At 36.7% G+C, this 15,893-nt stretch overlaps 1 protein-coding gene across 1 annotated transcript; it reads left to right on the forward strand.

Moving 5' to 3' along the window:
- Nucleotides 1–983: 983 nt before the first annotated feature.
- On the forward strand, nucleotides 984–13,959 carry LOC121859879 (inner centromere protein-like; the record flags this gene model as incomplete). Its single annotated transcript, XM_042356836.1, is given in 4 exon segments — nucleotides 984–1,157; nucleotides 4,128–4,312; nucleotides 12,238–12,433; nucleotides 12,712–13,959. Coding segments are annotated over 4 exon segments (676 nt in total), but the record flags the coding sequence as incomplete, so codon positions are not given.
- Nucleotides 13,960–15,893: the final 1,934 nt, after the last annotated feature.

The following is a 15,893-nucleotide window of genomic DNA, read 5'->3' on the forward strand; positions in this document are numbered from 1 at the left end:
ACCTAACTTTAGTTTCTCTTAGGTAACCTTCATTTTCCTATGTTAATTTATCTTTCCTAAAACCTCTTCTATATTACTTCTTTTCATACCATCATAAAGTTAAGATAAATTTTACCTACATAGTTATGTTAGTCAAAAGAAATGGGTTTGGGAATTGGGCTGGTTTCTATTGAATTAATCCCCATATGTTGTTCATAGCAGGGACCCTCTGGGTTCAATTGACATGTTAAATTGAAATTCTTCTATATATATATATATATATATATATATATATATATATATATATATATATATATATATATATATATATATAAATAATGGATTATTATAGTAAAGAAATGGAGTTTCTGATTTAATTAAAACTGCATTTACAGACTCCGGTAGTTAGACTCCAGGAAAACTTTCCCAGCACCCAGAAACATTCTGGGGAAGTGGGCTAGTGTCTGTGTGCGCAAGATGTCTAGTTTAGACACTCGGAAAATTTTCCCAGTAACTGGAAAATATTTCTGGGATAAGGAATTTTTCCGGGTTTGAGAAAGTCGTCTGGTTAGCCGGATATCTCTCATCCCCAGAAGTGCTCTGCACCAATTGTTCCGCCTAATGGGAATATCACAGTAGTCACTGTCGATACCATAGGCCTGACTGCCTACTAGGAATCATGTGGATACAGCACACTTATACATAGCCTTTAGTATTCAAGAAGGCAGGGACAGCACTGCACATTACTGCCTTCACTCCCTCAGCTGTGAAGTTAGTTACCTCTCTACAGCTGGATGGTCTTTGGATGCTCTGATAGTGAACCAGTGAGCCGAGACATAGCACAGGTGGCCAGTGCTGTAGCCACTTGGCTGCATCCCCTTTCATCAACTAATGACAACAAAACAGCAGCATGTGATCATTATCTCTGACTTTCATTGATTATAAACTTTTATTCCAAAATGGGAAATACATGTAACACTTTGGAATTCAATGTTCTTTCACAGAAATGAATACAGCCAGTATGTCACAGAACGTTCATCTCGATTATTGGAAGTTGTGGAGGATGCAAGGCGGAAGGAAGCTGAACAAGCAGATATAAGGCGAGCACTTGTAAACCAGTTGCACAATGCCAAGGAAATTTATGTTACAAAACTAACACAGATGCAACAGTTGCTTGGGTAAGTTTGCTTTTCAGTAGAAACTTCCATTTGGGAATGATTTGGAACCTCTCTTACAATTTATATTATCCCATAAAGCAAAACAGTATAATATTGTTTATAAATGCAGTTGTGACATCTGGTATTAAATCCTTTGACTTGATAACATCTCTCCATTATCATTTACTCTTTTTGTTTGCACTAAAGATTTGGGATAAGGTGTAGTCTCCAAACCACTACCAAATTATCTTAGAGGGCTCCATCCCTTATTGCTGAACCAATCAACAGGTTTGTTTCTTCTAGGGAGAGTTGGAGGATGTGTCCAAGGATTTATTGCAGAATGTGATTCAGTCTTGCCATGTGCTCCCACTACATGCTTGTATAAACATAATATACAGTATGGTCCCAAAAACAGAAAGTACAGTATAGGGGAATGAGGGGTTGTTAATTGTATAAACTTTTTAAACCTTCTTGCTGGCCGATGGCACGGTTTACATGACAGTATCTAGGCCCCCTTTCATTGGCTCATGTTGAACACAGACATAAACCCCCATGTGATGCACAGCCAACAAAGTTCATAAAAAAACTCATTGTTGTTGATCCTACAACCTTATTAAGCCTGAAAGTACAAACCTAATGTTGTGAGTCAGCAAGGGGATGAGATTTGCCAAACTGTCAATAATGTGAAAGATTTATCCTTGTATCATGTTTGAAAACCAGATATTCTTTTTATATAGTACTATAAATAGTCAAATACAATACAGAATTATTATACTTAAGATGGTACAGTAAACCCTTTCAATAACAGACTTCTCAATACAGGATATTCCCAGTAATGGGTGTCTTTCTATCCAATAAGACAATAAGATCCAGTATTGGGAACATTGTTCACCATTGACCATGTGGTCAGTTGTTGCATGTTGAAACTTGCTCGACAGACTCAGTGCAGCTGACAATGTTTATGGAATGAAACCAAGCAATGCGCTTAGCTTAAATGTTAAACTGTTAACCTTCTGGTACAGTACCGGTACTCTTGGCCATGGTCGGAAATCACGCCCCCTCGCAGTTTTTCAACACAGGTTGCATCGGTGACAGGAACAGTTTTTCATTTTAGTAAACATTGGGTAAAGCGATACAGACCCAAATAGCACCCATAGAAATGCATCTGCCAGCCCACGAGGCTAGTGGGAGGAACTTAGTTGGTTGATAGGGCCAGTTCACTGTTACCACATTCCTGCTTAGGGGAGGAGTGTTCTTCAGTGAGATACGGCTTAACGGGAGGGGTTGTGCTTACACAGGAGTACTTAGCAATGCAATTTAGTTTAAAAGACCATGAGAGGGATAAACACACTGTTCTTTCCTCTGAATTTCATATTACACTACAAAATCTATTAATATATTTCATAAATTACTTTTTGCAATAAAACCTCACCAGATGTTAAGACACAGGCAGACCCCAGTTTTTTTGGAAATCAACACCTTTTGCTATAGACCCATTTTATAAGCTGGGATACATTCCTGTAAAAAAAATAATAATAATAAAAATCCCCAAGATAAACCAGTTCATAGACATGATACAGCAAGCATTCCTGACAATTCAGTTACTGTACTTACTTATAACTATGTAGAAACATCCTTCAACTGTCCCTACAAAGATCTAAGTTGGTCCAGTAGGCTTGCTGCCTTTTTTCATGGTCATAATCTCTTGTAATCTGAAAAACTCATACTCGAAATTTTTTTTACTTCCCCATACAAGACATGGCCTAGATGAGGACATCTGTCTGTGACTTGAGACATTTGTGAAAAGGAAAATATAATTAGCCACAATTTGGAATAGATTATTGTAGAGAAAATGCTGTACTGTATTAATAGCACATGGTTTCCCCCCCATTACACAATTAATATATTAATATTTAATACTTGCCATTTGTGGTTAAGGGTTATTGTGGTGGTCAAACTAACCATTGTGTGTATATATATATATATATATATATATATATATATATATATATATATATATATATATATATATATATATATATATATATATATATATATATATATATATATGTGTGTGTGTGTGCAAGTAAATCACTGTAGGTGCGCGTGATCTAGGTATATGCTGGTAACCACAAGGAAAAAGAAAACACGAAATTCCCAAACGCTTTTGTGTAATTCACATCTTCAGGGGTGAGTACAGACTAAGGAGAAGTACATAACAAGGTATATATATACAGAGGAGGGTGAGATCAAGTCCACAATGGTCAGGTATTAGGTAATGACCCTACTAATCTTCAAAAAGCCACCTGCATTAATCAAGAACTCCCTCAACAATACAGGCGGCTGCATTTATAAGGTTCCTTGCAAGGAATGTAATATGTTTTACTTAGGCCAGACAGGTAAAGATATTTTAACTAGACTTAAACAACATAAATATAGTGTTAGGACAGGCCAGGAATCCAATGCTCTGTTTGTTCATTTGAGGGATAATAAGCACTGCATTGACTGGGATAATGCCTCTCAATATTGCCTTGTAATTCAGTTGACAGTTGGAACATTATAGAATCTAGTCTCATTAAACATACCGAATCCGTCAACATGAATTTGAGTAATGGTATGTACAAACTGGATAATTTCGTAATTAAGAAGATTTGTAACAGGTGAGAAGGTTGGGTCATCTTACCCTCTGACCTGACTACCGACTGCTGTGGTGTTTTTGAAGATTAGTAGGGTCATTACTTAATACCTGACCATTGTGGACTTGATCTCACCCTCCTCTGTATATATATATATATATATATATACCTTGTTATGTACTTCTCCTTAGTCTGTACTCACCCCTGAAGATGTGAATTACACGAAAGCGCATGGGAATTTCGTGTTTTTCTTTTTCATTGTGCGCACACACACACACACACACATACATTACAGAATTTCCCTCATACCTCATAATATTTTATATAAAAATATAATGTATAATTCATCTTTCAGAGAGTTTGAGGGCAGTGAAACTCTAGACTCTCAAACTGAGACTATGTTAAACCACACTGTGACCCATGTGGAGGATGTTCTACATAGTGCCATTCAGAATGTTGCAACACAAACTCAACTTAATGAAGCTCAAAATTCTCTTCAGCAGAAACTCCGCTATGTAGATACGATTACTCAAACTCTTTGTAAGTAAATGATTATTGCATTTTTTGGGGGAGGGGGAACAACAAAGAGTTCTTGAGGCATATATTGTTTACCCTATCTGTGTATCCATAAAATGTTTTATTTTATAATGCAATTGTCTAGAATGACGTGTATATGCCTGGTGTAGTCGCAGGGCTTTGAAAATCAAGGTAGCCTTAACTCAATACCTCGGGCTTCATCTGAAGATAAGCACTCTTCCCCTCAAACCCATCCCTTAGAAAAGTTAAGTATGAAGTCATGGCAGCCCATAAGTTGGAAGCTAAGGAATCAGTACATCACACAACCCTTTCACCTCAAGTTTATTAATCAATTGGGAAGCACACTCACTTATCAGCCCTCTGCCCCAGTAGGCTGTCTGAGCGTTCCAGTTTTATATTAGAGAAATTTCTTTTGCCCGGACTTGCAGCTTGTAATATTTCCAAGCAGACTGCTTTATTTGATATGGCCATAAGGTGAGCTTTGTTGTTTGTTCATTTTAACAATTAATAAAATGTCTGGTTTAAATACTGTACAGCTGCTCCCCGACTTGCGACGGGGTTAGGGACCCAAATCCAGGTCGTAAGTCGAAAATGCAAAAATTAATATAGAAAATCTAAAATGAAATACAGTACAGTAAAAGTAATCAATAATGAAGAATGGATAAAGTTTTTACTGTGCACTTACCTTTAATGTAGTCAGCTGAATGCACAGGGGCCCCATAATTTTCTAATTATACATGGAGACTACATTAACTGGATGAAGCAGAGGAGGAAACAGGGCTGTGGGTCATCAATATAAGCTTTCTTCAGACAGGTTAATATACAGTACTTGCTGAAGGTATTGGATCATCTTTAGGAGTGAAGAGGCAGCACTGGTGGGCGTTAGGAGACAGCAATGGAGGACTTCTTAAAATATATGTCAATTAGACTGCACAGTTTGCTTTTTCTTTTCATTATAAATCTCCCTGTAGCAAGCAAGTGCATCTTGGACCATTCTGTCAACTTTGGCAAAACGCTGAACATTTTGATCCATTCTGTCAAACATTTGCATCCTCATTAATTGTAGCAAATGCCTCTGCTAATTGTTTCAGTGAAAATTTTTTGGGGGTGCAGGTTCTTCCTCTACATTTTGACTCTCTTCTTCCTCTTCAATTTTCTGTGCTTTCAGTTAAATTAGATCCTCGTTACTTAGCTCTTCTGCTACACTTTCAACCAACTGCTCAACATCTTCATTATCAATTTCTAACTCAAGCTGTTTACCCAACTCCACTATCTTGTTACTAATCTCAGAAATTACTTCATCTTCATTAAATCCTCTGAAATTGTTCACATATCTTTTCAGAACTTTCTTCCATATTCCATTCATGCACTGACCTGCAAGACTGGTAGTGCAGTACGGTACAGAATATTTTTCTGTACTCCGTACCTAGCTAAAATATCGTACATAATTTAATGCCGTACCCCCAATTATTTTTCCGTGCCGTGCAGTACGGAAAAAGTACCGCACCGTATTCCGTACTTTTATCATATCAACCAAAATATATTTACATCAAAATAATTCTCTATTTGTGAACAATTTATTAGAGTACTGTACTGTACATGTGTGGATTTGAAAAGGAACATTCTTAAGTGATATATGTAAATGTGCCCACATAATATTGTTGCCTTATTGCGAATTTTATTTCTTAATCTACCTAATTTACAAGCAAGCAAAAATATGTCATCTTACCAATAACGTGCAATATTAGATAAAGTGCCTCTGCCTGCCTCGGATGACTGCTCCGACGACAATGGAAGGAGTGATTGGGAGTGTGGAGGTTTGGAGACACTACTCTCAAGTTATCGTGAATAGTTGCGTGGCCTTAGCGTGATCAGTACCTGTACCAGACTACCAGCTGGCGCCTGGCCGGACAGTACCGATTCGTAAGTGCACTCGCTTCCACCAACATTAACCCTTTGAAGATCAATGACACATTTCTTTTCTCTTTTCTGACTATTATTAGATGATTTTATTCATTTAGAAGGTATATAGACAATAGACAGATGGCTAATTCAGCTAGTCTATACTGTTTATTCCCATAAATCCTTCCTAAGCTGCATAAAGTGTCTAATGATAGCCAAAATAAACTGTCAAAATGCATCACAATCCTCAAGGGGTTAATAATTGATGATCATGTTTTTAAGCCTGGGTTCTGATGCGAATTTTGCTCATTTTTCCTGTTCCATCATTGCATTACATTCTGACTAAATATCAACCATACTGTACTGTAATGCCAGCCTTGCTGACCTGTAACCTCATCCCATGCTGCAGCTATGTTCTTTATACATTTCAAAATGTTGTAGTCCTTCCAAAACTCTGAGCGTTTTCTCACCTTCAGTAGCAGCAACAGCCTGAGCGAAGGTCGTACGTAAATAATTTGCTTTAAAAGCAGCAATAGCACCTTGATCCATGGGTTGGATCATAGAGGTAGTGTTAGGTAGAATGTAGACTACCTTAACATCAGGGTGCAGATCGTCCAGGTGTGGTGGGTGTCCTGGAGCATTATCCAAAATTAACAAAATCTTGAATGCAATCCCTTGTTGCAGACAATACTCCTTGGCTTGTGGAATGAAACAAGTCAGGAACCAACCCTCAAACAGTACTAGGGTCATCCATGCTTTCTTGTTACTGCGATAAAACACTGGCAGTGTGTGCTTGCTGACATGTTTAAAAGCCCATGGGTTCTCTGAATGATATATCATGAAGGGCTTTATCTTGAAACCAGCTACATTCCCCCCCCAACAGAAGTGTGATTTGGTCCTTGAATGCCTTGAATCCAGGCATTGTTTTCGCCTCTTTGTGGCTGTATGTCCGTTCTGGCGTGCGCTTCCATAATAAGCCATTTTCATCCGCATTAAATATTTGCTCAGGCAAATAATTTCCCTCCACAATGACACGATCTAGCTCCTCCTTAAAAGCTTGGCACCCACATCAGCATTTGCTGCCTCTCCACTCACCTTTACACTATGCAAACTGTAGCGGTTCTTAAACCTTTGGAACCACCATGACTTGCTGTGAAGGTTTGGTCGCACTCATCCTGCCTGCTCCTTCAGGCTTTGGAAAAGGCTTCTTGCCTTAGCCTGTATGGTTAGAAGGCTTAAGGGTACATGCTTTTGTATCTGATCTTCCATCCATATCACAAGTAATTTTTCCATCTCATGAATAGGACCTTGTCTTTTCTTCGTTATTGTAGTTCCCTTTATTGGTGCTGATCCTTTCTCTACCTCACGAATATGTTCCTTGTCCTTCAAAATAGTCGATAAGGTCGAGTGCGAGAAGCCTAGGTCACATGAAATGGTTGCTACCGTTTTTCCACTTTCATACTGCATTATTAACTTCATTTTCGTCTCAAAAGTAATTGACTGTCTTCTTTTCTTCTGAGCACCACCAGAACTCTCACTTCTATGCTTGCCAGTCATTCTAAAGTGAATTAGATAAGAAAATATTGTTAGTACACAGCGTGATCACTATCGACAAAAACACAGCACCAACTAAGCACTCTACGGCGTGGGTGCTGTAGCCCAGGCGACCCAGCCTGACAGCTCTTGTATGGGCGGAAGCATTCGGTCTAGAAAATACGCTGTCATTTGAAAAATTTTGGTATCGACTGAAGCAGTAAATGAAATGCGGATTGGTCATACCGACTGAGGCAGGTCGTATGTGCGGGTGGTCGTAGGTCGAGTATGTAAATAAGTTGAGGAGTAGCTGTAATTGATAAGGCTACATATAAGGCAAAAAATACTGATCATTGGCTTCCTTGGAGATCGTTGGACATAGTCAGGGGACACTCCTCCCTAGCCATGGATTTCTTCCAGTCAAGAATCAAAGTTAGAACTGAATTGCTGAGTAATATGAACCTTACAGCAGAATTTTCCGTAGCTTTCTTGGTGTACGGAAAATCTTTTACAGACTCATGTACATTATTAAATTTAATAACTTTTGCTTGGATAAAGCACACTCCCAAATCTTCATTTCTAATAAAGTCTAAGATGAAAGGTAATAAGAAAAGATTTTCACATTCAGTTTTGGCACAAGGTTGTCATCCTCCTTTTAATCATCAGATACTTAATGCCTGTTTTTATATAACCAATGTGATTCAGAGTTAAACAATTTAGTGAGCAAAAGGTGAGCAAAATTTCAAATTGTTTACATAAAACATAAAAAAATTGCTAGCATCATAGCAATTTTTTGTTTTATTTAACTAATAAAATTTTTATGCATACAGCATATCATAAAATACAATAGCACTACAGTGGTCCCTTGGTTAACGAGTACAATTCGTTCTAGAAGGTTGCTCATTAACCGAAAAATTCGTTCACCGAAACCATTGTGTCAATGGGTTTTTGGGTAGTGGTTCCAGCTCACCGAAAATTGCTCAAAGTCAACAAAAAAGGGAGTAAAGTACACTTACTTTGAGGTGTGTATGTAGAAGGCTCCTGGATGATGATGATGATGGGCATTAGAATGTGGGTGAAGGAGAAGGGAGAAGAGAAGGCATTGTCAATATGTAAAATAAATTTCAAAATGACCAATAATTTGACTGGAAACAGAGAAAAAAGCATTTATGTTGGAGAGTCTGAAGTAAGATGTTACCTCCACAGAAAAGACACCGAGACTGACGCCTGTGTGGTGTGTTGACAGGCTGTTTGGTAGCGCTAAAAACTAGTTTCCCTGTACTTAAATTATGTTAAATAATTGTTAAAATGACTAAAAGTTTTAATATAAGACTTAAAATTATTGAATAGTACAAACTTCTTGATATTTACTAAAATAGTAAGGAATTTAAACCCTAGAACCGATTACTGTATTGGCGGACTATTATGACAGCTAGTTATTGCAAGCGAAAATATGTGGAGGGGCGCTCGTAAGGAATTCGTTAATCGGGGGAATGCTCGTTAACCGAAGTTAAGAATCTTATGGAAGGTAATTCGTTAACCGAAATTTTGTTAACCGAGCGGCTCGTTAACCGAGGGATCACTGTATTTTATTTAAAAAAAAAATAGTTCCTTCCACACTCAAACCATCCTCTAGGCAATGCAATGCTGTTCAGCTGGACAGTCACCCATCTGACTCGGAGACATGTGGCTGCTGCCACGCTACATTGTATGCAATGATGTCACATTGGGGGAAGGCACATTGGGGAAGGAGTTGGGGAGCATAGCTGGACTCTTGATGCAGTTGCAGCTAACTGCCTTCACAAATACAGTGATATCCTCATGGCGGAACAATTGGTGCAGAAAACTTCCGGGCTAGAGATTTCCGGCTAACCAGACGACTTTCTCAAACCCGTAAAAATTCCTTATCCCTGGAATATTTTCCGTTAACTGGGAAAGTTTCCGAGTGTCTAAACTAGACATCTTGCACACACAGACACTAGCCCACTTCCCCAGAATGTTTCTGGGTGCTGGGGATGTTTTCCTTAAGTCTAAACTTCGGAGTCCGTAAATGCAGATCTAATTAAGTTAGAAACTCCATTTCAAGCTATAATAATCCAAAATGATATAGGCCTGAATGAAACTGTGTATTACAGCAGTAACTGGTATTTTCAACTTCCATGGAGCTGTGGGGGATTAGTGGGTCTCATGACCTGAAGAGGTCTTGAATAAACACGAAACAAGTATTTTTAGAGAGATTGTGATAAGTGTATGTATAAATGGAGTGAGAAAGCAGAAAGGTGTGGGTAATTAGAGAGTTGGAGTGGAAGGTAGTGTTGCCAAGAACTCCTCAACAGCTGATATTTAACTCCTGAGTCACACACACGCAAATTTGTCACACAATAAGACCCTCACTCCTTATGTCTGCTGTCTTAATTCCCTTGTTAGGGGTAATTCAAGACATCTTCAGATCATGGGACCCACTAATGTCCCACCCAAGAAAGGGTGACCTGACATTCCATCAGAAGGTCAGTACAGGTTGACAACCCTTTTTCCGAAATTCCGAAAAGCTCTGACAAAGTTTTTTGTGGAGCTTTTTTTTTTTTTATTATATATATATATATATATATATATATATATATATATATATATATATATATATATATATATATATATATATATATATATATATATATATATATGTATATGGATTAGCCCACCCAGGCATAGATCACTGACCCCATGGGGCTGAGGGGCGAAAATGTATTAATTATTATAATAATAATAATAATAATAATTATAATAATATATTATTATTCATAGTAAATAATTTTAATTAAAAAATACACAAAATAAAATAATAATGGTAACAATAATACTGTATTAATAAATAATAATAATAAAAATACAAGAATGAAAAAAGATAAAAAGTGAAAACACGACCTAGACCTATGAATTATTATTACCTGTATTATTATTATTATTATATATTCCCCACAGGCTATGTGGGTCAGTGACTTGTATGGTAGCAAAAAAAAAAAAAAAAAAATTAACCATTCTGGCGAAAAATTCGAAATGCCTCTGGTCCCAGGATTTGGATAAGGATATCAACCTGTAATATGAAACCACTAATCCCCACCCTACCTCCACCTGACATTGAGTCAAGTCAAAATTACTTTCATCTTTATTCAAGACATTTTCAGAAATTCCTCAATTTTCAACCTGAAAGAACCTAAAGCGTAAATTTTGGAAAATTCGGCTTGGAATGATTTTCAAACAGTAAATTCTAGCTTCTCAATTCGGGTTTGAGAGATTCCGACTGCGGAGATATTACTGTACGTTCTTTTCACACCTATACACACCCATGCTAATAATTTTTCTTATTTTATAGTTTTGTATTACATCTTCTATATTTCTAAGCCACATTAAAGGATAGTACAGGTTGACAATCCCTTATCCGAAATCCTTGGGGCGGAGGCATTCAAATTTTTCGGTTTTCAGAATGGTTAATTTTTTTTTTTTTTTTAGCCACCGAACGCAGTCACTGATCACATTGGGGCCTAGGGGGCGAAAATATAATAATAATAATAATAATTCATAGGTCTAGGTCGTGTTTTCTCACTTTTTATCTTTTATTTCTTGTATTTCTTTATTATTATTTTATTAATACAGTATTATTGTTATTATTTTAAATTTTATTATTATATTTTATTATTATAATTAGTATTACCTATTATTTTCGCCCTAGGCGATGTGGGTCAGTGATCTATGCCTGGGTGGGCTAATCCTATTAAAAAAAATTGCTCTAAAAAACTTTCGGTTTTCGGATAAAGGGTTGTCAACCTGTAATGATTTTCCTAACTTATATAGTTTCATTTCATGTAACAAAACAACAGCAGTCTCACAGGCTACCTCATCCACAGTTTTCCCCATGAGTCAAACTTTCATTAAACCGAATTTTGACCTAGCTTTAAGTGAGAAAGGGTGTCATTTTTTTATTGATAAACCAAATTAACAATGACTACTTTTTCAAGAAAATTAACATGGTATCCCATCAGACCAATTTTAAGCAACTTTTACAGCTGGATGACCTTCCTATTGCCAACAGAGTGGAAACCAGACATTACTGTGTATGTACCGGTAAATTTCCAAGTGCCTTAATAGATAGCAAGGCAGGGTCTCAGTTCTCTGAGGCAGTCAAAGAGTACATCTACCCACGTCTTAAAAGATTTTTCTTGCTGGACTTACGTCTCTCTGGACATTAGGAGCCTTTTTAGGGGTGTTAATGTATGTACTATATACAGTACTCTTACTAAAGTGCTCTTTCAGCCTCACATTCGGTATCGTGTGTGTGTGTGTGTGTGTGTGCATGATCCTTGAACCTCTGAACACCATTTGGTGTCCTGACCTGAAGGTCCCAGCTTTAAAAAAGGCATCCCCGGTGTGAGTTGGCACCTCACAAGAGTTCAGTTAGTTTTTGAAGATTTGTCCAACAGTTTCAAGTTTCTTTGTAGATACAAAAAAAGATGAAAAGGCGAAGTTAGAAGCTGAGAGAATAAGTCGAGAAGCTGAAGAAGCAAAATTGAAAGCTGCTGCACAGATAGAAATGGAAAAGCAAGAAGCTGCAAGAAAAGAGGAGCAAAGATTAATGAATGAGCAAAGACAGGAGGAAAGTTATGAAACAATTACAGTACAGCTTGGGAAAAAGAGGTGTGTATTTCTTTTCTTCATAGCTACATGATGTGACAATTCAATAATTCAACAAATCTCCCGATTTGGAGTTGCTATTTAGAATTCCTTTAGTAAAGTGTGAAAGTATCTAATACAGAGTGTATATATATATATATATATATATATATATATATATATATATATATATATATATATATATATATATATATATATATATATATATATATATATATATATATATATATATATATATATATATATATAAATAATGATGGTATATTTATTTTTATTAACAGGATGGCAGAGTTGGAGATAAAATTGGAACAATTTTTGAAATCTAATGAGAAAGTGACTTCATCCTACCCTGGTAGGGCGTATGGAGATACAGCGTGCATTGGGCATCATCAACCAACTTAATCTAACTGATAACAGAGTCAACAGGGAGAAGTTACAAAAGATATTAGGCTTTTTAAATGGTAGAGAAATTGAACCAGGTAAAGGTTCAACAGACAATAATCCAATTTTAATTGCTTATGCAAAGAATCTGTCAATGTCCAATATAGTGAAGTTAGGTCATGATAAACAAGAGGCTGGTGTTGCAGCGTACTCGTGGTTATTGGTGAACATTGTGACAGTTTTTCCAGAAATGTGGGATCTTTTCTTGTATAATATTTTCACTGCATGTCCATATTTGATACCCATGTACCCATATAAAGAAGATGGACAAAGTGAAGAAGACCACTACAAAGCAATAGGCAGGAAAAACAATGAAAAAATTGATTTATACATTATCGTATGGGCAACTGGCGCTTAGAATGTATGGACTAGTTTTGGCCATGATAAATAAGAAGGATAAGATTCCTGTAAAAGCTCCAGTGGTTGGGTGGGAGCTCTTAGCAAGACTTCCTTCTTTTCCACCTGTTTCTGGTATTACTGCAGAACTTCTAAAAAACTTTATAATATCTGCTGGCTCCATCCTTCAGCAGGCTTATGGTAATCAGTTTATTAAAATAATGAATTACTTAAATAATGTATATCTGCCTAAGATTGTGGAGAGTACAGTGGGTGGAGGAGCACAGGCTCAGAATGCGCTGGAGAATTTAATGAGAAACTTTAATGTCTCTCTCAACATTCCGGAGGATCTACTAGTTAACAAATATAATTAGTCGTATAACAATGGCCTAGTGTGCAGTCCTGAGAGGTGACCAATGTACTTTGGCGTGGTAGAAACATTACTCTTGTAGGTATTTAATTACTTTTTATAGTTCTATTTACATTAGATGCTTTTAACACTATGTGACATATTTGGATACACACATACTTAGTATAAAACATTGAATGATGCAGATAACTTGTGTGAAACAAATGACGTATAATGAAAATTTCTTTCCATATTTGTTACTGACGTACAGTAGAGTCGGGATATATCGGGAGATAGGGTCCAAGGATGTTCGCTTTATACTAAATCATGATATATAATTACATGTAATCAATGGGGAAAATTGGGTTAGGTTCTGGAGGCAAATAAAAGTAACTAAACTTGGCTTATAGAGTTTATTTTCTTACTAACTAAAGCACCAATGAACAATAGACTCTGGAACAACAGACCATATCCCTAATTTATTGGTCATAATTTGCAAAACTGTGAAGAGGGAATTTCAGTATCCAGGATGCCTGTATTACCAAGTAATAAAAACTTTTTTTCCAATTATTCCAACGTGGCCACAGTTAAGCCACTCACCTCCCCAGTTGCCAGCATTCACCACAACAATCAGTTAGAATTCTTTCCCCAGCTTGTGTTCAGTTATGTTGTGTCTGTGTTTAGGACTTATGGAATTTGGGTTAATTTATTGAGATTTTCAAAAGAAAAATTGCAATATAGAATAAAAAATTCACCCAAATTATCATTTTCATTTTGTGTGGATTCTGGCTCAGCTATGCTGCCTCTCCAGCTGGTAGCAGCCACAACATCAATGGCATTGCTCAGTTTGTGTTCAGTTAGGCATCTGTGTTACTGTGTACCTTATTCAAGATGAGTGGGAAAAGACCATCAAGTTCAAGTGAAAACAGTGGTGCTAAAAGATACCTTAAAGGAAGGAATTGCATTGAACATTAAACTTGATGTTTTAAGGAGGTAACTCCCAGCAACTCTGATCCCACAACCTCAACTCACCACCATCTTCAGCACTCAACATTGTTTCTGGTAAGTAAAATTCGAGTGTTTTGTAAATTTATTATCATGTTACATCATGAATGACTCATTGTATGTGGTTAAAACCATCCAATTTTATACATATAATGGAAGTATTGTATATGGGAAAAATGGTTTCGCATTATGGCATTTCACGTTACGGAAAGATTTTTAGGAATGGAACCCTTCTGTAACCTTGGGAATCCCTGTACCTATTCTAGTGCTATGTTGGGAATAGGTGAGACTACAGTGTTTGTCTCGGACTATGGCATGTAGATAAAGCTATAGGAACCTATGCAACACCAAAAAATTAAATTCAACAAATTTTACTATTACTCCTGCGCCTTAGCCCTAACATTTCTACACAGAATTACACTAAAGATGTATACATAATAAGCAAGAAGAAGTTAAATAAATGAAAGCAATGCATCAGGATAAGAATAAAAGTACAGTATTTTTGTGTAGACTAGAGTTAGCGTCATACCTATCATTCTGCTCATACTGTACTATACAGTAGGGTTGGGATATATCATGAGATAGGGTCTAAGGATGTTTGCCATGTACTAAATCGCAATATATAATTACATGTAATCAATGGGGAAAATAGGGCTAGGTTCTGGAGGCCAATAAAAGTGACTAAACTTGACATATAATGGTACAGTCTAAACTTAGCAGAATATAAATTACATTGCTGGAATCCTTGCAAGACAGCGAATAATTTGAATATATACATCACCTGTATCACATTACAGTAGTGATTTATGAGGTCTAGTGTATATGTACGTATATACAGTATACTGTATACCGTATATCTCGGCCTACAAGACGGAATTTGAACAAAAAGAAAATCAGCCCAAAGTTAGGGGGTCGTCTTAAGCACCAGAGATAAAATTCTTAACTCTTAAATTTTGCGGTTTAGCGTGTCAAGAGTGGTGATGGAAACATGGTAAACCACTCACAAGGTCCTACAGTACCACTAATTATTTTATACTGAAACTTACATTTGGGAAGCTGGATTAAAATGAAGATTACCGGTATATTAAAATAATAAAAATGTATTATAAACCTGTCTAACATACCGTAAAAGAACAATATACCCCGGTAATAAACACAGCTGCTATCATCACCCCCCCCCCCACCATTTGCCAGTGACGAGAAAGGGAAAGCGACCTTGACAGTGACCGACTGTGGCTATTTTTGGCCGTCCTTGTGTTCGGAGGTGGTCAGTAATGCATATCTGTATATTTACTGATCATAATACTTATCTCCTATAAATAATTAATTTAA

The sequence above is a fragment of the Homarus americanus genome, unplaced genomic scaffold (genome assembly GCF_018991925.1).
Source record: "Homarus americanus isolate GMGI-L3 unplaced genomic scaffold, GMGI_Hamer_2.0 scaffold58156, whole genome shotgun sequence".
NCBI lineage: Eukaryota > Metazoa > Arthropoda > Malacostraca > Decapoda > Nephropidae > Homarus > Homarus americanus.